Here is a 25552-nt window from a genome sequence, read left to right on the forward strand (position 1 = left end):
TTCCACACATCAAACAAAAGGCTCTGATGCCTTCAAAGGCTTTTTCTTTCTATACCCACCCCCCCCCATCCCCTTCTTTTTTAAGCAGGGGGCTTTTTTCCCTTTTTTTCTTTTTAAGTAGAAAAAGGAGCAGATGATAGTGAAATTTATGATGTACAGATGTAAACTCCATGGCTTCTGACAATCAACATTAACTATTTTTTCAGCAGTGAATGAAACAGCATTTGATTTAAAGATGTTTGGGGTACTGATATTATGAAGTGTATTATTCAAATTCAGAAATCAAAACCTACTTTTATTTGGATCATTTCAGTTCTTACAATTGTAGGAGTATTTATCTCATGAAATTTCTAGCTACAGAAAGCATGTGCAATTAGTTTCTTATTAGTGCATTACATTGACACAATCTCAGCTCTCATTATAAGCTAGAGCAAAAATATTTTTCTACAGTACTTCTATAATATTTTATTTATTTATTGAAATAAAATATGTCTAAGAAATGTCCAATGTATCTAGGTACACGACAAGGAGCTTGCTGTTGAAGAACAAAATCATTTCAGATTTTGCAGGCAAGGCAAAGTGAATTGAGAAAGTTTCTGTCGGGAAGATGACTTTTTCTATAAATGAAGTCACAAAAGAGTGGAATAGAATAGGAATTCATTATCTACACAGCTTTCTCCCTCCCAGGTAGTTGCTGTATTCTGCTCCCAGAACATCTGCCCACGTCTTCTGAAATAACTTGAAAATAGAGGTTATATACAGATTTGATGTAAAAGTCAATGCTACCTTTCACTTAGGTAATATTTTGCTCAAACAATACAAAATAATGCACAAGAATAAATCTGTACTAAGATACCTCATTCAATATTTTCTCTATTGCCAAAAAAAGCTACAAATGCCATAGAAGCCAAAGTCATGGAGGTAGACCTGGAGCAGAAGTTAGAACAAGAAAAGTAACTAACATCCCTTTTGGGGCAGTAACCTGAATTAACACGCATACTCATTTAGCTGTAGCATGCCTTCTACCACAAGTGCAGAAATAAGGAACATGAACACTATCCTCCTTAAAGCTGGATTAAAAGTCTGAAATTGGAAATGAAGTTAGGAGAAAGTGACTCTTTAAAAAGCTAAGAATTACATTTGGGGTTAATGTCTGAAGTACACCAAAAAGACAATCTCTTTTCCAGACCTCTTATCATTTGGATTAAACGCATAGAGAGTGGGGTCCCAATAACAGGCTGGGGACCAGCTGTGTGGGTATGGGGGACTGATAGCAACCTACACCAGAAGGAAATGATTAAAGAAAGGATCTTGACCTGCACTGTACAAATTTATGCCAGTAAATCCCAGATGGCTAAGCTAATAAAATTGAGGTCTAATTAAACCACATCCCTTGCATCTTGTCTTTTCTTCCATATGAGCAGAACATGGATACACTACTGAGACTACTCTTACACAGTCCTGACTATTGTATCCACTGGACCAGTGGCTCACAAACGCTCCCCATTCACATTCAGAACAAGAAAAACAAGGAAGTAAACACATATCACCACCATATTTCTCACAATCCCTTACATTCTGTCTGGCAAAACAAACAAAACGTTTCTAGGCTAGTAGTTCTATATCAGAAATGCCTCAATGGCCAAGATGTACATACACAGACTCCCCAGCAGAGAAGTAAAGAATGGAACATCAACGTAAAGTACTCTTCTCATTCTACTATGCTTAGGAACTAACAGGATTATATGTTGATAGACATTATGTTCTTTCCTTTACCTCTTACTTCTTATAGGAAGTCAAATATACAGGGGAAAAAAACCCCAGCCAACAATGTTTACCTTCTAAAACCACCTTTACGTTGTAATTGATAGTATATTTGCAATAGGCAAAACGCCAACATTGCATCAATAGCTCCATCATCTAAGTTATTAGGATTATTTAAATACCAACATAAAATACTGTATTTGTTTGCCTGGCTATCAACAAATGAAAAAAGAGTAATGATCTTTAGGGAATCTGGTTAAATATAAAAAATCACATATGCAAATGCAAATATAAGGGTTGGTTTTTTTACACTAGACATGATTTAGCAAATTTGTATACATGCTGTAGTCTCTCAAAACCCTTTAGATAATGCATTGTGACTAACATGCTCCACATTTTAATCTAGGTCTGTAATGCTGTAATGCAAACACAGAAGTCACAAGTGTGTCAGATACGATATTCCTGTCCAAAAATCCACACATGTAATAGGGTTAATTCCAAAGTCATGCTGCAGCAAAAAATGCCAAAGGAATTAAAAACTGACTGGCAAATAAGTTTTTTTCATTAAAAATCAACCAAACAAAACACAAAAAGCCCACATAAACATGTGCAAATACCAAATACCTGTTTCACAAATGCATTTTGGGGTGGCTTTAAAAATGTTTTCAGATAGTACCATGAGCAATTAAGTTAGTTGAAGTTAGCTGCTTGCAAAATGTGATTGTTTAGACAATGTTTTAACTTGCACATGGACATCAAACCATGAGGTTATTCTGGTTTTGGCCATCTTGAAATTAAAAACAGTCAAGCTAAATGCAGTCAAATTTTGTACTTAAGAAAATGTGTTTAGTCTAACAACCTACAGGCCAAGTTTCTCCCTTAAGCTGGAATTAAATCAGAATTATATATTCCTGAAAAAATCCCCAAACAATCTCTATTAAATAAATACTGACAAAAACATTTATTGCAGCCATATTACAATAACCATCTCAAGGAGTACACTGCATATGAACTCAGCTCTGTCATGTAGCTCTCATGTTGTTACACAGGAACTGGAGTGAAGCTGCAATGGTGGCTTTAAAATATTAGTGGATTTCTTGTGGGTATAGGACTCATGATAAATAGTACCTCCCTCCCTTACCGCTGATGGATCAGTGAGTATTAACTGTGGCTGCTTCACTACTTGGAAGCTACAGTTATTTCAATCACAAGACTTTCTTAATCATGTAGCAGAATAAAGAATGTTTTCCTAAAGGGTGGAAGTAACCTAATTTTGTTAACACCAGGCTAAGATCAAATGGTACTACAACATGAAGATTGATGGAAGCACATTAATTATGTCCTTTTGGCACCATACAGTTCCTAAAGAGTTTTAACAAATTAACTGGGTTTGGGTAGTAATGCAACTACATGACAGCCAAGTGTATTCTTAAACAAGAAAAAGCTGCCAATTGCACCAAAATTCAAAGACAAAAGCTACAAAGATGAAATAAGATGACCTCATCAGTCACCCAGATTTCCAATTTTTCCTCCAATATTCCAGTACTGACAGTTTCTTCTCTGCTAATACAAAGAATAAAATAAGAATTACACAGAACCTATAAATCTATCTGTGTAATAAAACAACTAACACAGACTGTTCTAGATAGCAGTTACAAGACTTCCAAGAAAGCAAGCCAATGAAAATCTCCTAAAGATATTATGTATAGGTACCATGGTTACAGTTAAACCTGGAGAGAATAGTATCCCTCTTCAGTTCTGGCTCTAGTTCATTCAGCATAAAACCACCCCAAAACTCAAAAAACATGGGGATTATCAGTCCTCCATAAAGTATTCTAGTGGCAAAATCATAGAATGCACACACCATTCTAAACATGCACTAGTGGATGTTTTTCAATTTCTCTCCCAGTGTCTTCAGCCAAACACAGGAACTCTTAATGTATCTTTTATCAGGTTTCAGACAAGAAATAGACTACAAAGGAAATACTTCCAGAACTTCAACCATGAATTCCCAGATAGTAACTTAGGTCAGGTATCATGGATTGCATATATGCAATCTGATAAATGTAAATAAAAAAGGATCTGCACCACTTTTTCTAACCTGTATGCTTTAAAACCTCTTAAAAGTTTCACAGAAATATGGTAGTTGACATCAAATTTAGATGTTACATTCAGTTTCTGACTTAAAGAACAGTGTTTATCTATAGAAAAGTGAGCACAGAAATTCTTTCAGATTTGTATCAGATTCTTTTCAAATAATGAAAACATCTTAAATATGTTCTGATTTCATTGTAGGCACAGACTAAGAAATTATTTATGATAACAACTTCTTCAACCTATTTAAACTATATAAAGGAAATTCTGAATAGGGGAAGCTTATGACTTTGTGAATAATTTAATAGCAAACACTATGATGTATTATATACGTAGCACCACTGATGCACAAAAGAATGCTCACACATAATAACGGGGTCCCTCCTTCAAAGGCAATTGTATTTCTCATCCAAGTAAAACTTGCATTAAAATCAAATGAGTAAGGAATGGAGGATCATGCAGTACTACATCCTTAATCCAAATAAAAGTAACAGACTGAAAATGAAACAGTCAAAAGAGGGAAAATATATGCTAAATTATATAATCTCGTATATATTTTTTTAAAAATGATAGAACAGAAGAGATTAATAGAAGCTTTATTGCGAAACACATTCCACACGTTGACTTTGTTTCACTGCACAGCTATACTACATTCCTTCAAAAATTCGCTAATTTACCCTTACAATGCCATTATGTTTCTACTATTTGTAGACTCCAAATTATCAATGAGTTTTAATAAACATTAAATAACCCACTATGAACCTATATCTGAATTTTTTAAAGAACTATATTGAAGAAACAATAGATGATTAAAATTTAATGAGTCAAACTTCAACTGAATCTGAATCAGCTGGAAATGAATTCTCTAAAATGGTAATTATAAACTCCTTTGTTTATTTATGAAAAAATATTGTAACATTATCATAACAATCTCCTTGCTTAGAATTACCCATGGCTAATGGTAAATCATTTTATGACTTCAGTTTGACCAAAGGAAAAAAAACGAAGAAAGCACATATTTCTTAATAGAACAAGCAATTTTCACAGCTATATATAATGTTTCCACCATGGAGGTTTTCATTTTTCACAATACCTTTGGCTTGTTGCTTCTTGCTCTTTCAGCCGTAGGATGGATTCTTCAATTTCCTTGTCCTTTCTTCTTAGCTGACTCACAAGTACCTCTCTGGCGTGTTCCAGTTCTTCAATGCGTTCCTTTTGGGACTCAATCACAGTCTTCCTGCAAGTACAAGCATCTTACATTCCCAAACCAGCCAAGTATTTAATAAAAGAAAAAAACCTAAATAAATATTCAAGAGAGCAAATATGTTATAAGTGTTCAGCAAAATTTGTATTTCTTAATTACATGCATTACAGCAGAGGTTTAATAGTTCAACTTACTATGAAAATAAATAAAATGTCACCACATGAAAAGATGTGAATAGTATAACAAATAGATAAATAATTCAAACATATTATTAACCAACACTAACTCTTAAAATAAATGTTTATGTGGACCAAATAATGTTTAGCAGAACGCAGCTGAAAACATCGTTCATGGGTTCTTATACTCTGTATTACATGTATCCTCCTCCTAATCTATTAGTACCAAGTGTTTTTTGAACAGGAAAACACTATCACTAGCTATCAAAAGAATATGAAAACTTCAATGGATGGAGCAGTGAAAATAATTTTTAAGTTTTTATTCTTATTTTATATTTTGCAATTTTGATTTTTTTGACAAGTTAATCTCGGCTATCCTTTCTACTAACATTTTTTCTAATAAGAATAAGCAACAACTCATCTACAATTTTTTCCACTCTAAAGCTTTTCATGCATAAGCTAGTTATTCATTACTTCATATACCTATCATAGACTTAAACGTACCTTGAGGTTTTTGGCCTTGTTTGCTTTTGTACCTGAATGTACCATTCTGAGCAACCGTGGTTATTTTTTCTACCTTTGAGAGACCTGAAATCTCTGAAAAAAAATGCTATTTCGATGTTTCTTGCATTATAACGCATGGCAGTTTTAGTCAATAGCTCTTATTTTCCTAGTCTTCAAAAGTGATAGGTATAGGAGAAATAGCCCTTTCTAGGCCCATCACTATAAAATTACTAAGATTTTTCTTCAGTAACAACATTCTATTTTAATGCATATAATTTTTTCTTTTTAAAGAGTATCTGTTCAGCAAGGGTTAAATTCAGACAGGATGCTAGCAAAAGTGCAATTTCAAGATTGTTCAAGAATTCAAATTTATTTATTATAATAATTTATGACCTTTTCTATAAAATGACTTCCTAAGATCCCACTAAATCTTTGTGTTTACAAAACACATAATTGCACATTAATTTATGTATTTGTATATTTAGTTTGCCCATTTATTGGAAATTTAGCATTTATTGATACTGTAGTAAATCTGATTTATGTAAATCATTACAGAAACACACACACACACACACTGAAAGTAGCTTCTACAAAACCAGATGTCTTAAAAGAATAATTGGTTCCGATACACTTTGGAGAAGGAAAATGTCCTAATCAGACCTCAGTACCTTTAAACTAGATGTTAACTACCTTTTCTCCACCCTGTGTAACACCTCTCTGTCTTCACGCAGTCTCTACGTTAAAGATGTTATCAAGAGTTTCCCGAGCTTCAATTTCAGTCAAAATGTGCAACGGGACTATAAACCAACTTTCAAAATGCAGAAGTGCATCAAAATAATTTACATTATAATCCCATACTGTGCATTTACAACTTATCCATAAAGTCTGACCACCACTCATTTCTAGAAGCCTAAACACATCAGCATAACACAATCCATACAGTCCCACTTGCATGGGTTACCCCACACCTTTCAGGACTGTGTTGGCAATAACATTGCAGCTATGGTTCTTTCTCCTTTTGTCAGTTTTGTCTGGTAGTAAGCTAAGCAGCATTGCACACCAGCAAAAAGAGAGGCTCACCATTGAAGATCAATTTTAACTTCCAGCTACATTCTTATGTACCTACGTTTTGCATTCTAAACTCTCGATCCTGTTTTCCTTATAATAAAACACTTCTGCATTGTTACCAGTATTACTGTTCTCAGATCAAACAACTTCACTTCATTTTCTGAAGTGAAAACTTCTGAAAAATGTATTTTTTTCTTCAAGAAAATGGTAAGTTTTAACAATCATAACGACAAAAATTAAGAAATATGAAAATCATACAAATTTCTTATTTCAGCCTTTGGATCATCGAGCAGACTTTGTCCATACGTTGGGGCCACAAGGTTTGGTGATTTCACTTCTAAATCCTGATATCTCATTCCTAAAAACAAAGGAAAGATAAATTTCTGTCATGTTGAATGAAAAAGCCTTTAATAGAACAACAATCTGTATGCAGTACAAACACAAGCCATACACATATCCCATAAAAAGTATTTTTACATCAGATTCACATGGAAAGAGATAATCAGAATATCCAGAACATAGCTGCTGTAAAATTTGAACTATGGGTGATATAGCATGCACTGTTTAAGAGAGGTGTTAAAAACACGTCTTGAAATGTTTTCTTAGAAGATTTTACTTTTAAAAACAGGGAACAGAGATGGTGATGGTGTTTTCAAAGAAGAATTTAAAACAGGAACATGGACTTGTAATCACTTTTTCTCTGATAGCACTTTCTTTACAAAATCACGAGTGTCATTCACCTAGACAAGCAACTACAGCACCATTTTTAGCAGCAGTGCAAATAATTTCCATATGTCCTTTGGAGGCATACTAATTTCCTGGTGAAGAAGAAGGGTGAGAAATTCCTTGAAGAAGACTTTTTAGTCCAGCAGGAAAAGCAATGGTTTCTCCAAATCTCTTTCTCCTCTTCTTCAGCATGAAGAAATTAGTGAAGTTTGAGGTAGGCTCAAACTATGCGTTAAATTTCAAATACAGCATTAAGGCTGCGCTCCCTTAATCCCCAAAACTCAGTCATTTAGGTTCAAGGCACACCACCACCAGCAGGTTCACAAAATGACTTGAAAAACAAACTGCCTACTTTGCATTCATGCTGAGTTAACTTGATTTATTTATATATCTTGAATTTCAATCTGTAAGAATTATTTTAAGGTACTGGTAATTGTGCTATATACATATGTGTATATATAAATGCATAGAGTATATATTTTTTGGGGGTTTTTTTGTTCAAATCATGGTAGATCTTAGATGGTTGTACTCAATAAAGAAAGCAATGTGAGAAACCGGTGAGTAAATTTACTGGACATTCATACTTGACCACACCTTTTGTGTCCACTTTGTATGGTAACTTAAATCAGCCAAATACAAAAGAGATACAGGAAGGTGTATTTATTATTTGTGGGTTCCTCCTACCTCTTCATACCCTGGAGACAGCTAAGGTCTCCTGAATTTTTCCAGGTATCTTAATTTTTGGATAATTGCTCTGAATATTTTCTGATCTGCACTAAATATGTTTTGAAGTTCAGCCTCATGGTTTCACAGAGCAATTTAAGATTCTGGCTGTCTCTAAAGATAGGAGGCACCTACCTGACACCAGACTGCTAGGTTTATCATCATTAATCAAAAGGGTAGGATGAGGAAACACGCAAGAAAAAAACACAAAACACCCTATGCTAACGAATACTATAGAAAATGTTCTCTGACATTCTGGAAGACAACACTACCGAGCTCAGGTTCCGAGTACTGACTACTAGACTTTTAATAATAGCCTTCACCTTAGAAAAGTGTCTTCAGGAAACTACATATTCATAACATTCAAATTATCAGAATCCCTCCTAGTTAGGACATGGTCTTAGAACTGAGATAGGCCCACTAGAACTTATGAACATTCTTATCTGAACTGGATATTCTGTGGACAGTTGGTGGGGTTTTTTTCTTCCTCATGTTGTCTTCAGTTTATGAACCACCGCTTCAATCAACATGGCCCCAGTCCTAGCTCTGCACAGGACATCTCTGATCTGGATTTGTTCTCATGCCAAGATAAGTCCTCACAGCATGCCATGTCAACATACGATCTTTAATCCTTGAACCAAGTTGCCCTTTTCTCTCTTCTAGCACCGGGTCTGAATAAATTTATTATATTTCTACCCTATTTGTGCATTGGTAAAACAAATAAAAAATTGATTTGGGGAATAAACCTGCTTAAGTCATTATGTAAAGTGTTAAAATATACATGTTTTAAAACATCAAAACTTGCACTATACTCAAAGAAGCAACTTGGTAGAGCCAATTACTTTTTATTGCCTGTCTAAAAGCATGAGAATTGTTTCTGTTTTCATATACCTGAATAATCAATGTAACCAAAATAAAGACTAGTGGGAGGGTGAGATAGCGAAAAACCACAATATAACTGGCCATCAGCCTGATCCATAGCTTGTAGAATTTGAAGAGACAATTCTGCTGACTCAGTTTTGAATCAAGGCCACAGCTGGTTTTTTTTTACAAACACCCCACACGTTATCTGCACAGTGTATAAGTTAACTGAGTACAGCTAGTTCTACAAATGTTCATATGAAAATAGAAAGATTTTAAAACGCAATTTCCAAATGTAGGTACCGTAAATAAAGGACTGGGAGTGAGGCTGCCTTAAGCTGTGAGTCTTGACAGCAAAGAACATCATTAAAGATGGCTGCATTGTGGTATTTACTTTCGAAAGTCCACACATGTAACAGATTTTTCAAGTCTGCAGTGTTGTGCACACATGTACCAAGAGACTAGAAAAAAACCTTTAAATTAAAAAAGGAAAAACATGTGCAAACACACTACAGATGTAAAACTTTGTTATAACATGATAATGCAAACTTTTTCATATACTACTTTTATAAGCCTTTAACACGTAGAGAAGTTATACCAGGAAAATCCCATGATTTTTAACTATTGGAAAACTTGTTTGATAACTACCTTTATTTTCAAATCTGTGCTTTTGTTTTATATCTACCACTGCAGATTCTCAAAACAAGGACTTTAAAGGCAAACAAGTTATCATGACTGCTATTATAAATAAATTCAAGAAAAAGGGGGAAGAACAGCCTTTCTGCCTACACCTACAGGTACTATTGCCCACTGATGAACAGAAACGAGCGTGTACTTGTCACTGTGAAGCAACAATTAGTGGTACCTATATAAACTGCTGTATTTAACAAATGTGAATTATACCTTTGTTTGTGAGCTCTGGCAGGCCAGCAGCCTCATTCGCTTTTTTGAGACCCGTGTTAATACGAGATTGAACATAGCTGTACGGATTAGGCCTGTGGCCTTGAATCTGGAGCTGCTGTTTAGTTGAAATGAGTTTGCTGCGGAGGCTCTCGTTTTGTTTCTCAAGCTCACGAACTCTCTCTTGCAAATGTTCAATCATTTCTTCCAGCTCCACAACCTGACCCAGCCGCTTGGGGCCGCCACCAACCTGTTCAGGACTTTTTTTATCATTAGCAAGCCGCATTAACTTGGTGGCCATTCTGGGGAAAATAATAAAAAAAGATGAAAAAGAATGTGAGAAGTCAGCATAAAAAGCATTCTGTTGAAAGGAACATAATCACTGTGAAGACTTCAGCATAGAACCTGAATAATAAATTTCAGGTTTTGATATAACTATTACTGCCTGTGAAGAACTCTTTGAAGATAATTGAAACCACTGTGCAGCAATCTGCTTTATAGCACTGACAAATAACAGTTTCCTAGGGCTTATCATTTAAGGTTAGTAAAGGGAGGACACATATTTACTCCATATGCTGCTTAAATGTAATTTTTAACGCATGACCTTATATAGGAACCTCTGCATGCTGTTAAGTAAAGTTACAGATTCGGGATGCGGTGGGGCAAACTCTAAAAGCTACAATTCCACAAAACATTCAACTATTGAAAGAATGCTAATAATATGCAACATTTCAATGATATATCATTTCTAGTATTTTAGGATTTAAATATATATTTCCATTCTAAAGTGGCTAAAATATATAGGTAGAGATATTTAAGAAGGTAGTCCGGAAAAAGAGACTTAATAGTTCTCATTACCATACTCAATTTTATACTTGGTAAATATTACGCATGTGCTTCAGAGAAGGAACGGTAAGCCAAAGAATATAATTAGATACAGAGAGTATGGTTTTCATCTATCTTTAAAAGGATACAAATTTTGCTTTTGGCATCTCAAGAGTTGTACCTTTGATTTCCTTTAGTTTTGATAAACATTGGTAAGCTAGAACAAAAGGCAGAAAGGGCATATGGGGGTGATGTAATATACGAGAACAGAAAACATACCCAGCAGTGAATGGAAAAAACTTGGCATATAAAGAAAGAAAAGGTGGCTTTGATGAGAGAGACAAGTTCAAGACTTGACAAAATTGGTCGCACATCTTCAAGACCTGTATGTAGTTTACAGGGAATCTATTTTTGCAAGCCCAGAAAGAAAACTGAAAATAAGGACACACTTCATTTGTTTAAAGGGACTTGTTTTATTTTTGTATACTTGTGGACAGAAGCTTCTACTTAAAAGAACAAAAAAAAAAAAACCCAAAAAAATCTGTAATAACTTTAGGATGTCACAAAATGTTACTTGTCTGTAAGCAGGTTTTTTGTTTATTTGGGTTCTTTTCAATGTACTTCTACTGCAAATTCATTCCAAACTTTTAGTTACAAGGGTTTTGGCATGAGGGATGCTGGGAAAGAAATTTAGCTTCAGTAGTTAAGATTTTTCTCTGGCAAGCTAAACAAACACTGTATTTTATATTTTCTGTGCCTCAGAATATTAATTCAAGAATTCCTATTTGTACTTCTGGGTAGTTTTACCTAAGTGGATGATGAATGTGTTTGATAAGTCATCTAACAAAAAAACAGGAAATTACATTTGGAATAAGCAAACAATTCATTTGTTCCACCATTTTGTATTTGACAGTAGCCTGAACAGAAAAGATGGAAATTATGCCGGTCAATTTGATCCTGATTCACTCAATAACGAGTCAAAAGGAAAGAGTTTTGGACTTTAGATAAGCATGAAATGGTCTACCGAGGCAGTATCTTCAGATGCCCTTTCATGAATTGTTTAGCTTCTGACCAGAAGCTAGCTTAGATGCAGTAAGACTTTATTAGCTTGAGTATAGCAAAATGTGAACGTGGAGTCACTGTGCTTTTGGATTAATTAGCCCTCCTGGCATATAGTAATACTACAAACAGTTCTGCTGAGTCCGGACTGGGGTGCCAGCATGGCATTAAGTTTAATAATAAGCTTAGAGTCGCTTGCTTATGTTTGGGTACACTGGGTATACTGTGCTTCCCATGCTACTTGGGACTTCTTCAATTAAGTTATCTATCACCCTGAATAATGGGGAACTGATTGTAATTATAAAGATATTTTACGGTTAACTAAACTATAAAAGGCTAGATGCTATTTACTTTCTTGGAAGACAGAGAAAGACAAAAAAAGGGGCAGAAACTCTCCATATATTTTGATTCTAGGATGAAATTCCTGATGAAAAATTAGGCTTCTATAGCCTCTTCAGTTCTCAGAATACCTGTTATATTTGTACTCAGACAGCATATCTATGAACGCTGTACCTCCCTGCATGGAGATCTAATACTCTCCACTGCAAAAAATAGCCCACATACCACAGAGACAACCAGAAATCAATATAAAAATGAATTCTAATGAGTGATGTTTGCTAATGGTTTAAAAAGTGCTCTGAGAGAAATCAGCATGATTTTTAATTCGTTGACAATGCTTCAAAGGGCAAAATGTATTGTGAGCTAAAATAAAAACGCATACCTTTTAATTTTCTCCTCTTGCTTATTTGCATGCTGTTTGAGCAAGATGCTCTCATCACGTAAACGAAAAAATCTGTCTTCCAGTTCCTCTCGACTGATTCGTGATACAGCTTGTCGAGCTTTTACATTCTGTGTAGTTGATGATTCTACCCAAACCAAGACAACTTTAAATTACCTTCAATACATTCAAAAACATTTAATTCAAAGTCTAAGTCATTTTGAAATACAAAAAACCCATAAAGTTTTCTAGTAATTTGATATTTTACACTTGTATGAGTCTGTTGATTAATTTTTTCAGATTTTTCAGCATATAAATCACTTCCTTTTTCTTCCCTCTTATGGATAAAAAAAGCAATTCAAATGATACAGCAAACTGGCTACCTCCTAGACAATACAAAGGAAACAGTTTAACAAGGAGCAACGTACTGTCAAATATACTACTTAAATTAAGACCACAGTTATCACAGAGAAGCTTTCTAGTCTGTTTCAAAGTTAACATACTCAACTTGAAACTTGACAAGATTAACTCATAATTCTCTAAATTTATTCAGATACATGAGTAAGCCCAGTAGGTCCATTCTAATAGCAGCTGAGTAACATTTCAGAATTGCAGAGTACTCTTGGCTCTCATTTTGTTAAATGGGTCTGGCCTTGTCCTCAATCTAGCAAAAAAAGTCCTCTTTTCTTCTGGAAGGTTGAATGTTACAGCTCAACGAGATTTCCATTTTTAAGCACCTCACAGCAACTTCCCTCTTATAACAAGTCACATGAACATAGAATGGGTCATAGTCTCTTCCAGAATTTAACCCAGGTTCTGAATGGTATTTAAACTAAATTTTGTGAGGAGGAATGTCAGAAACATTTTTAGAAAGAAACTAAAGAAGCCACCGATCAAAGTCTGTAACTATAATAAAGAGCAGCTGGTACAAACCTTGTAATCTTCCAATTCCAGCCACAGTTAGACCTACATCTCTCACAGGCAGGTCCCCCACAGTTTCATCAGCTGGAACAGCCATGGCTTATCTATGGATAACAAAATTCAAATTAAATTCTTCTCCATATGTAACTTAAATTGCGAGACTAGAATGAACTACGGTACATTACATAAAATGAAGGACAAATGACAGATTCACTAAAATTACAGGTTCGTACATTACTGTAAATGCTCGTTTCTCGACTGTATCACTCACATGACGATCTAAACTTTCAAGTTTAATGTTATGCCAGTTTTACTCTGCGTGAAATACATCTTCTTTGTTATGCAATAGCTTCAATTGTGCTTAACGTATGCAGAATTAGTTTTTAAGTTCTAGTTCTGTTGTCTTCAGCAATCTTTGGGCTAAGGCCATATTTCTAAGTGCACGTGGGAGGTGGACCTGTGTGGGTTTTTTGGTTTTTTTTAATTGTTTGTTCAATTTAAGACAGGCCAGAGCTTAAGGCATCAACTGGTAGATGAGTAATGCCATCTTCCACATTTTGAATGGGACTCTTTGAAACAGAGGTGCTAGGGGTTATGAAGTCATTTCAGTGTTGCCTACCATTCTCTTAGTCTTCTTTCAATCATTGTCATAAGAGAAATTACTTTCTAAGATAGAGACTCTCCTATGAATGATTCTCATAAATCTGAACACATTTCTTTCTTGAGGCAACAGAAAGCTTAGCTACATGACAAAGTGAGATTAGGAAAGTATTAATGTGAGAAAGTACATTTGTTTCAGTGTAATATATGAAGATACTTGTTAAGAACTACTGTTTCTTTCTTCTCTTCCAGTGCAGAAAATTAGATATTGGCCATAGAGTCAAGTGAAGCTGAAAAAACATGAAAAGAGAGACATAAAGTCCTTTGGACAGTCTTCCCCCTATTGTTACACTCTTCAGGTGATATAAATCCTTAGTGCATCAAAAGACATCTAGGAAAGCATAGGGAAATTAACAATGATGTTACTAAAGACTTGCATCAGAGGACTGAAGCGACACAGTATAATCCACAGATCATCTATGAAGCATCTGTCAATCCTGTCATAACCAAAACTGCTGCTAAAGATATACCTTTCTTCTACCAGTGAAGTTTTCTATCATAAGTCTCATTATGGCTTTGTCCAAAAGGAATGAAAAGGATTAATGGAAGTTTAGTTTCCAACAAGTCAATCTTGCTTGCAATCTTTTGTTTTTTCATCACTAAAATTCAGGATAAAGTATTATTTCCAGCTTTCATTGTTTATAGAAACCTGAACACATTTTTCTTTCATGTGGAACAAATGTTTCCTTGTCATGGCTGTTGAAATGCCTGAACTGATCTACACTTGTAGATTAGCAATCAGGTTGCAGTTTCAGTGCTGTCAGTCACAGAAACGGGGAATAATACTTTGCAATGTTGAGGTCCATGGCATGCAGCCATTGTAACCAATGGCACAATTCTAATGACAGATACATGTCTGCTGGAATCCAGATCCTCAGCATTCTCAGCTCTTTTTGTGTTACTCAAACAAATCCCTCAGAACTTTTTTGTAATTTGTTAAATTAGCACTATCTGTAGTCATTGACTTCACTCAGGTCTAGGTTAGTTATTGTGGTCATTATTATATGTCACTGTATCAATATCACTACAGCAACTGAGATTAAAAGTGAAACAGAAACCTTTATCTCTAGATGATCAATCCAAATTTGGTCCTGATGGCAGCAAGAACATGCTACCATCATATGTCTTTCTAGAAAATGTGGCTGTCTTAGTCTTCCCATCTCAAAAAAGACAAGAGTTATTTGGCAAATTTCAGAGAGATCAAGAGCTAAACAAATATTTTATCATTTTTGTCTGTGATCTATCAAAATCAAGCTTCCAAAACTCCTGCACAATAATGGGCACAGGCAAACATCATTGGTTTTCACTATTTGCCACCTGCCAAAGAAACTTTACTATGGGTATCTACCTGTTTTTTTCAGTGTGAAAGAAATCCATTGATCTAAAACACAAAGACGAAACAACACATGTTTGTCCCTCAAATAAATAAACAATCCCCCACTTAGTAGTAATCCATTACTGGCTGTAGCAAAAATATTTAGCAAAATGTAGCAAAAGTAACATAAGTATTTAAGTTGTAAGCAAACAAACATAGGAGGGCTGTACATGAAAGCCAGTTTTTAGTGGCAACATGACTTGAAGACCAGTGACAAAGCTGTCCTAAATCTGAAGTTCTGAAAACTTAGGTGAAGTTTTCAAAAGTAAAAGGAAGAATTAATTGTTTCATTTTCATTACAGAGTCACAGAAATTAAGTATTCTGTTTTCTTTTCTGTCCTGGGCCACATGAAAATTAAAAACCAAATTAACTGGTTTTATAAAAAAGTGTGGTTTTAGATGGAAACAGTATAAACTTGCCTCCTGGTTTCAGAGAGGCAAAATATAATTACAGATTTAGAATTTGGCCTGGCAATTTATTTGCCTCATTAGTAACGTAAGAGCCACCTTTGTCTTCAAGAATCACTAACAACCACCATTTATACTTCTCAGAGAAGACACTTCAAACAGCAAATCATGTGTTACATATGTTACAGTCACTTTTTGAATGTTACCTCTGTGTCTATCACAAGCACTAAACCAAAATTACTTTCCTTTGCAGACAACAGTTCCAGCCTTATTCCTAAAAGCATATGAGATTTCTCCAGAGTTCCCTATTATTTCTTTGGAAGGCATTTCTAAAGCAATTAAATCTGACAAAATTGTACAGCAACACTGCCACAAAAGTGATAGCACCTAAGAGCCCTGCACTTCCTAAAATAAAGCATAATATGGCAAAAGAGAGATCATTTTGCATCTGGACAGATCCACATTCCATGCTGAATCTCAACAACTTAATAGAGTTTTTATTTCCGAGAGTTACCCTACAGTCACTTCAGTAGTTCTCGTTCCTAAAAAATAAGAAAAAATAATTTCACATACAAAGAAGGGAAAAATTTCCATATCGCTGGGATTAACTTATAAGAATTTCAAGTTTGGTATAAGCAAGAACTTTAGATATAGTTACTGAAGTTAAAAAAGCACTAACTTTTTTACACACTGCACTAGTTACAAAACTGGTGCTATCACCACCTGTATCTGACAAATTACTAAAAAACCCGCTGCACACAAGTTTGCAGTTTCATGCGAGATCGGACAGTAATGAGCATGAATACTTCACTATCAGAGCTCATGCTTAGGTCCAGCTTCTTACATAACTCACAGAAGCGTACTGTTCTCCCAACATCATTCAAATGTAGCAAAACTGAAGAATTACTTAAATTTGCAAAAGTTCTCAGCCAGTAGGGCTAGAAGGGACAGTTTCTAGAATTTCGTGAGTCTTAGCCATGGCCAAGATGATGATTTTCTTGCAAAACCCGACCCCACTTTGGTAGAGAGGAAGAAGAAAAAAAAAAAAAAAAAAAAGGAGAGACAGACCACCCACCTATCTCAGCCTATCAAAAAGTATTTCCAGCCTATATTCTTTCCCCATTGATTCCTTAGAGATAAACGTTTGCATTCTATTGGGCTTGTTATCTAAAATAATCTCATTTATTACTTCGTAGGAGTATACACACACATATGATCTTTTAAATATCATCTGTTGCGGTGTTGTGAGTTTTAGGAGGCATCAAGGAAGGACAAAAAAAAAAAAAAAAAGAAGATGGGAAGATACTATGAAAGTAGATCACAACACACTGCTGTAAGACCTGTAAGCCCTACAGCAACGCAGAAACATCAAAACAGCCGTGTCTAGCCTTCAACGTATTTTTTCCACAGTTTTTCTATTTTTTTCTTCAGCTCCGTCGCACCCGACACTAACGTACCGGGGGGGGGGGGGGGGGGGGGGGGGGGCTGGGAGGGAGGCAGCGCCCGCCTCACGGAGGAACGGCAACGCTCCCCGTCCCTTCCCGCCCTCGGGCACAGGGACACAGGGACACAGGGACACAGCTCCCGCTCGGGCCCAGCGGCCTCGTTACACTCACAACAGGGGCCACAGCTGAGGGGGACTACGGGGCTGCTCTTAACACCACGGTGAGGCACCCTGCCTTCCCCCACGGGCACCAAGCTGCGAGCGAGGGCGCCTCACTGGTCCGGAGCGCCCGCTTCAGGAGCGCGGCCGAGCGCCGCCCGCCACCGGCCCCGCTCCTCAGCGGCCCCCCGGGCTGGGGACACTACACCGCACCCCCCTGGGCATCGCTGTCCTCCCCCCGCCGTGCCCCAGAGGAGGACGAGCTTCCCCCATACTCACAGCTCACTGCTAGCCCTCTCAACGTTCCATTAGCAACTGCTGCCGTTGCTAACCGGGCCCTTCCACTTCCGGGGCGGCGGGGCCGCGCTGCCCGCCGGGAGTTGCAGTTCGCGGCCGGGCCCAGCAGCGCCGCCCCACTCCGCGCGGGACTACAGGCCCGCTCCGCCGCCTGCCCCCGCCGCCGGCCGCGGTGCCTGCCGGGAGCTGTAGGCGCCCTGGAGCCGGCGCGGCGGGCGAGTGCCGGCGGGAGGACGGTTTCTGCTGCGGGCGGGCGGGCTGGTCGGCGGCACCATGAAAAGGAGAGCAGGGGAGCGGGAGAAAGAATGGAAGGTACCTTCTCTTTGCTGCCCCTCCGCCCTGAGGCGGGCTCCCGCCCGCGGCGAGCGCGCTGTTCCCGCGGCTGCGGCGCGGCTTGTGGGGCTGCGAGGGGCAGAGCGCGCCCGCCCGCGCTCCTGGAGCCGGAGCCCCGTGTGACGTGGCTCCGAGCCCGCCGCGAAGTTTATTGTGAAGGGGAAGTAGCCAAGCACCGAGCAACCAGCCGCAGGGGCACAGCCGGGGCTCCTGCCCCGCCTGGCAGCACAGCAGCCGGCGGCCGCCCCTCTCTGCCGCGGCTCCGCCGGGCCGCCGGCAGCACCGCGCCAGGCCCCGGCCCTGGCGGACCCGCTCCGCGCTGGCGACCCTGCCCTGGCCGCTTTAGCCACTTTGGGCAAGCTGCCCTGGGTGCCGAGTCGTCGCGGGGCCGGGAGGAGGGGCGGCGGGCGGGCGGGGGCTGCTCGGGGCGGGCTGGCTGGGCAGCGCCGCGCTGCTTAGCTCGGACATCGCCGCTTCCCCTTTCCCTCTACGGAGGAGAACCTCGTAACAGCTTTTACAGTAACTAGTAATAAATATTTTTACCTTCTGGGCAAGATATCTCCATACTCCATTCAAAAGGGAGTTCTGTGGTGGTACATTAAAAAAATTAGGCAAGTAAATATATGTTTGTTTTCGCAAAACATCCTCGGTGAATTCACGTAACTGTCATTTTATTTTCAACTTTACAAGCACTTTTACTTTACACCAAGCCTAGGCTAAACAAACTTTTACAGCACCCAAGGTTTACGATGGTTTTGCTCCACAATGTGTGTAGGTGCCATGCTGTTGCATGCCAACGCTCAGGATGTAGTTACACTCTTTAAAAGTAACTCTTAAAGTTAACAAAGTTTGTGTAAGCACAGTGTTGCTGAACGTTTTGCTGTTTCAGGTGCCCTTGGAGGGCTTTTTTTTTACTGCATTGTACAATATTTGACTGCGAGTCCTGATGGTTGTTGTACCCCTGCTGATTATATTTGCAAAATAGTACAGAAAAGCAGCAAGTTGCTTGTTTGAAAGCACAGCGCTGATTTTAGTGATGGCTAATTCCATTATAAATTTAGCAAAAACTTTCTAAAATGGTAATCTGGTTCACCTGTCTTTGCATACAGAACTTACTGGGTTTGGTATTGCTATTAATTTACTGGTTTACATTAGAAATTATTTCACTATAGGGGAAGGGAAAAGGTCTGACCTAAGTTCTTAACTAAATATTTTAACAGAAAAATAACTTATTCACAGTAGTAAGTGTCTTAATTCTTGGAGGACAACCTGATCATTTTGTAATTAATCTTTCTGCTCTCCCTCGTTGCTGAAGGACAGTAACTTCAATGTTTTGTTTGTGCTCAGCTCTTTCTCTGTAAGTGAAACACATGCAGGTGTAAGCTATCCCATCCAATCCAACGTAATTACATTGCAGAATAGAAAAAGGAACCCGGAAGTCTTTTAGCCTATATATTTATGCTATCCATCCAAGGGCTTTTGTCTTTGCAATGTATCTCAAATGTGTTTGGGAATCATTTGCGTTAAGAGGATAATTGCCATTGACAAGGTAATCATTCTGGATGTGTGTGAGGGGGTAAGAGGGTGGAACTGTAAGCTACACTGGCAAATGTTGTGGGAGGACAAAGCACTGAAGAGGTATCAGAGGAGCAATGTTTAGGAAAAACTCAAGGAAGCTAGAGAGAAAAAGTATTGCCTTAGACAGGTTTAGATGTTGCGAGTCCACAGGAAAGGATGAAACTTAAGCAATCCTTAAAAAGAATTTAAAGGTGTGAATACTTATCATATACCTTGGAGGGAAGTTGTAAGTTGGGTGCTACTTGACAGAAGCTTTGAGTATATTGGAAGTGAAGCAAAAGGAGCCTGTAGAATGTCTTAAGAGTAGGTGCCAAAGGAGAAGGCAGCAATAAGAAGTGGACAGAATATACAAGAAGAAATGTATTTGTTCTTTTCACAAGAGCATACTCATACTCGTATTATTTGATACAACTTAATTAGAAATGTAATCTTTCTGCTCCTGGCACTATGCCAATTCACCCTTCACTCCCTAGGTTTAACTGTTGTTCGTTTGTGTTGCTCACCTGAGAAATGCTGTTGGCCAAGGGAAGTGTATAGTCACTGTAGTAGTTCTGCCAAAACTTCCATTTAGGTCCTGATCAAAATATTTCACAGCAAACCAAATATCAGTGGGGTTAACCCAACCTCTTCTGGAGAGTAAGATTTATGAGGCCTACTAATGAGAGGGAAGTGGTTGGATAGAGAAGCTGGTTTGGATTATGTATCTCCTGGCAATGTCTCTGTTCTGGAGAATTGAATCCTGAATAAAAGTCCTTGTTTTGCTACAACTGTGTACAGTTAAATGCTATCTATCAGAAGCCCGGTGATTGGCTTTTGCTTTGTAATTATGCAGTATGTTTCTTATATGTTCTCTCTCAAATTTTCATGTGTATAGCAAGTTTTGATTTATGCTGTTATAGAAGAATATTTCTGTTCCAAGTACATGTGGTAGACATTCTTTAGAGTGCAGTGCTGTCATATAGTAATTTCCACTTTGCAGATCACTCAACTGGATTGAGTAAGATTGAGCGTGTAGCAGAAATGAAATTGTTTATGCTAGTGTTTGGTATTCTAAGCCCAAGAGGAGGAGGACGCAAGTTTGTTCCTGGGAAAAGGGCCTGAAAAATGTTGGGAAACGATAGTCAGAAGTTAATTATTCACTGTCTTAAACACCGTGTTGGGGATGCTAGTGTCCCGTGGGATATTTCTCTGAGTCTTAAGTGGACAGCAAGGCGCAATTATCCTGAAGTTTCTAAACACATCTTTAGAGATGTTGCATGCCATCACCTTCTCGGGTCTTCGCCATAGCAAATATTACTTCTGTGCATAAAACCAAAGCTGTTATAGGAATGTTGCTCATTAGCTGGAAAGGCATTTTAATGAAACCGTCCAGTGGACCTGTGTTTTGTTTGTTTTAACTTAGAATTCAGTTTTATTTAGTATAATTTATAGTTATTTTGATTCTTTTCTCTTTCCACTGCTGGTCAGAGTTTTGGTTAGCTTGCAGTAAACTATTTGCCAGGTGAAGAAAAGGTACCAGGTAAAGTAAAACAAAACACAAGCCTCTTATTTTGTAGTCTATTCAGACTCTTTTCTCCTTATAAACTTGAGAAGAAAGCTGTTTGCTTTTAGAATGTTTATTATCTTGATTAATGTTCACAGGTTAGTTACATAAGCTAAACTTCAGTGTGACTGTGCTCAAGACCTGCTTAGTTTGTGTTTGGGTTTTTTTGGTAAGTTTCAGTGTGACAGATGTCAAGTTTTAGTAACTACCTTTATATGCCTTCTCTTGCCAGCCTTTGCATATTAAGACCTTGGGTCATTACCGTGTGAAAGATAAGATGCTCCCTAGTCTGGAGTATTATTTTCTTTTACTTTAAAAGGATTACATTGACAGGTCTTTGGAATAGACCGCTAAGCCCAGTTCACAATTACCTTATGTAGCTGTTTATGCTAATTCACATTACTGTGAAACCAGAACTGACTACAGAGAATGTATTCCACAGACATTACTGTTATGTTTGTACAGCTCCCAGCACAGCTGGGACCCCAATCCAATAAAGTTACCGCTATACAAATAATAAATGCATCAATATGCACATATCTGAATATTCACAAGGGCTTTTACAAAGATATTCATGCACAATTTCACATTTGTGAGACGTGTTAGACAAAGTGGCAAGGAAATACAAAGCTTTAAATCACACAAAGCTTTGCATGTATTTTATTTACAAGGAGGAAAAGGGAATATACAGTATTTTAGCTGAGATTTTAATGAAAGTCTTATTTTCTGCATCATCCTCATTTTTTCTGGCTGGAAAATAATATATATTTATGAGATTAAATAGATTGCTTCAACATATTAATACTCAGGGAAAAAAAAGAAGCAAATATTCTCAGAGCACTTAAGAGCAGGGGAATGATTTTAGGATTAATGCTGAAAAATGTCACGCATACCATGCAATGGAATATAATGATCTTTAACGTCATATCATAGTTTGTTTAAATATTATGTTCTTTTCTTGTTTCCTGTTTTTGTTTTGTGTCTTAAGGTAAAAAAACCATGCAAAATTTTCTAATTGACAGATGAAATACATTCTTTTAGGAGTTGTATTTAGGAAAATTAAAGTTAATGGAACAGCTTAGATGCAGTTAAGTAAGCTTCTGGTCATGTCATATTTCTGCTTAGGTAAATGGTGTGCGAGTTTTAGCAGAATCAGCAGCCAATATGCCAGTAGCAATTTTTGTGGTAATCGCATTATTGGCCCTTCCCATTATTAATGAGACAATAATTAAGAAATAGTGTTGATAGTCACGTAACACATGATTTGTATATTGGAAATGTTCACGTAGGAGCCTTGCATATGCAGAATAAACTACAAGAAAGAATGAGTGGCAAATGTTCCTTGCTTTTAAATTCGTCACATTCCTGCTGCTTAAATTGCCTCAGCTGCTAATGCTGGAACCATTACAGTAATGGACTCAGCAAATGAAGGAGAACCAAGACATACACACTTTATTACTGGAGGGGTAATTTTCTCTTCATCTGTAATAGCAGCAGTGCCTGGTATTGATCAGACCATCAAGATACTAATCCTCTGTAAAATTACTTGTTATAACTGAAAATGTGTTAATCCAAATCAGTCTGTGTCCTGACTTTCTACTTACTATTGAATACAGACTATTAGATGGTTTATTTTTTGTGATTTAAAGCCTTTGTATTGATAACAGTAGGAGCTTCCTTTGCAAGAGCATGCGCTTAATCTTAGCTATGGCCCAGGGTTGTCTTTCTGTTTTAACTAGAACATCACCCACTTAATTAAGAAGTGCGTGTCTATCTTGCTGCTCTGAATTATATTGGTACTTTAGGCTCTGCAGATTTATTAAACATGTTGTTTTACATTCAGTCTCTTGGTTTTGCTGTAAATAAGAACAGATCTATGCTTCACATTGTAGAATCTTCTAAGATCTTAGAGCAAAAGATGCGAGGAGCATGGATGCTGAAAACACTAATTCCTGTTTTCTTGACTGTGACCTGTAAGGCTGTTGTGTATGAGAGTAATGTAAGAGAAGTCAAATGCTGAGGATCTAAAGGTCTGCAGCTTACTTTGATCTTAGTGATCCACTACATGAGACAGTGAGTGGTGTGGGAGCTGTGCGTATTCCGTATCTGGATACACATATGCACTCTTGGGAAGGCTTCTCCTTTGTCTTTTTCTTTTTTTATCCTTTTTTTTTTTTCTCCCTCCATCCCTGCCTCATCTGTTTTTTCATAGTCTTGTATGTTAAGATTGTAAGCTCATGTCTTTTACTTGTATAGCCTCTAGCCAACTAGAATTTTGGCTCGGTTGCGTGCCACAAGTATAATAGCTGTTACAGGTACACGATACCTCGTAGGACATGGCTGCATGAAATGGTTCCATTAACCCTGACCTTTCATTAGACATATTAATATGGGCTCCTGCCACATGACAGCCATTGGTATCTTGCCAGCTTATGCAGGGCAAGAAGTATCCTAGAAGTGAGACAAGATGCAGAACTGGTTGATTATTTTAAAGGATCTGGTGGTGTTCCGTGCATTTTTGGATTATTGTTGTTGTTGTAAATTACATTTTTGCTTGGGCAAAGTGAACCATATGTTTATTTTGCCTAACTACCCCTCTGCTTGCTTTCTTTGTCATAATTTAACTCGTTCAACTTGTATCATTTAGAAAGTTGTCACATTTCTTAAAAGTTATGGGAGTATCAATACTTTTGCAGAGGTTTTGATTCCTTGACTGCCTCAGAACACTAATTTTTTTCTCTCCTGTTCTAATAAATACTGTGAACAGAGCATATTTTGCTTGCTTAATTCCAGTTTCCCTGTTGAACAGTCTCTTTACTGTAATTTTCAACACAACATACTAGAAGTGCATACAGTAAAGCATCCTGTGCGATGATGTGTTGATTTGGAGGAGTTGACTTATTCAGCTGAAAGCTATGCTGTCAAATGTAAGATGAACTTTAGTTTTCTGTTGTCATTGTGTACTTGCAACTAGGCTGTTACTAAATGTATGTTCTCAAACAGCAACACTGAGACAAAGAAAACTATCATATACAATCTAGTGTAGGACAGTGTCTAAAAACATTGATGTTAGTTGTTTAGATTCTTTTACAAATATTTCTATCACATAGCATTCAGGAAAATTAAATTTACCTCAAAAAACTGGTGGAAAGTGTGTTGTGGAAAACCTTCCCATTCTCTGTAGAAAATAAAAATTCATGTGGATTAGATATTTTGTTTTGAGTGAAGTTCTTTCTGAAGAGAGATTTTTTGCAAGTGGTTAACAGGTGATTCAATTTCAGAAAGCTAGGTCGTGTCAGATGTAGGTCACCCAGACCCTGTTTTCTTCTGGTTTGGAGCTTAGCTTATAGTCTTAGAAGTTTCAGATGGGAATCGGCATTTCTGAAATGAAGCTATAGTGAAATGACCCTGCTGCAGGTGCAGTACTGGGCCCACTTTCACTTTTATTTATAGATTTGGAAAACATTTAATGAATGATTATACTTCTCCCTTTTACAACAGGTAGGATTCAGTTTCATCTGACCCAGGTTAGTGAAAACTGGACAGGCTAAATAGTGAATACCTAAAGCTTGTTTCTGGTCTCAGTGCCATTGCTTCAGCTGAAGCAGGATTGGGTTCTTGTGCTTTTAATAATTCATCCATTTCTTAAATGATTTGATTAACCTTTAATGACCATGAGCATCCAAAATACCAGATGATTCTCTTCCCTTCAGTTGAGACTAACAAGCACTATAGTGTATTACCATATTTTATTAGGTTCACTAGTGAAGTGCAAAACATGCTTATGAATATTTATTGGCATTTAAAGTATGGGACATAAAATGTGTATTTGAAGTCTTCAGGATAGAAAATGATAGTGCTGTAATTTCAAAACACTTCTTTTTTAGTTACTTGAGTCTTTCTATAGGAGTAAACTGCTCTACCTTATTTAGCTTAACAGCTGTTTTGCCTTCGTACACATGCTACACCACTTTCTAAAAGAATTACGTCTTTATCTCCTAGAACTTGAGTTTCATTTTGCCCTTTTATCTGCTGCTCATCCCACCATTTTTATTTAAGACTGTAAAGTTACTTCAGTGTGAATGCTGTTGTCACCTTTGCCCTCAGCTAATCAAATAGTTTACCTTGAGGGAAGCATTTATCTCCCACTTCCATTATTATTATTTTCGTAGCTGTAAAGATATATATTTTATGTCTCCAGAAGGGTGTAAC

General features: G+C 37.4%; 2 protein-coding genes across 7 annotated transcripts in view; one reads left to right on the plus strand and one right to left on the minus strand.

The window, feature by feature from the left end:
- RPGRIP1L (RPGRIP1 like) overlaps positions 1-17949 on the minus strand; it is a 74844-nt gene extending 56895 nt beyond the window's left edge. For 2 of the 6 annotated variants that reach the window (XM_037409346.1, XM_037409348.1), the window contains exons 1-6: positions 17869-17949; positions 13556-13647; positions 12626-12770; positions 10024-10322; positions 7069-7168; positions 4952-5095 (exon numbers count right to left, since the gene is read on the minus strand). In XM_037409346.1, coding sequence (XP_037265243.1) covers positions 4952-5095; positions 7069-7168; positions 10024-10322; positions 12626-12770; positions 13556-13640 — 773 coding nt within the window. In that variant the 5' untranslated portion in view covers positions 13641-13647; positions 17869-17949. Of the gene's footprint in view, positions 1-4951; positions 5096-5304; positions 5836-7068; positions 7169-10023; positions 10323-12625; positions 12771-13555; positions 13648-17868 lie in introns of those variants that run through there. The other 4 variants (XM_037409349.1, XM_037409350.1, XM_037409351.1 and 1 more) reach the window with 4 other exon arrangements.
- A 132-nt stretch (positions 17950-18081) lies between these two features.
- Positions 18082-25552, plus strand: part of FTO (FTO alpha-ketoglutarate dependent dioxygenase) — a 260416-nt gene continuing 252945 nt past the window's right edge. The window contains exon 1 of the mRNA XM_037409167.1: positions 18082-18198. Within this exon, the coding sequence (XP_037265064.1) occupies positions 18160-18198 (39 nt within the window). The 5' untranslated portion in view covers positions 18082-18159. The remainder of the gene's footprint in view (positions 18199-25552) is intronic.

Source organism: Falco rusticolus, chromosome 15 (assembly GCF_015220075.1).
Source record: "Falco rusticolus isolate bFalRus1 chromosome 15, bFalRus1.pri, whole genome shotgun sequence".
NCBI lineage: Eukaryota > Metazoa > Chordata > Aves > Falconiformes > Falconidae > Falco > Falco rusticolus.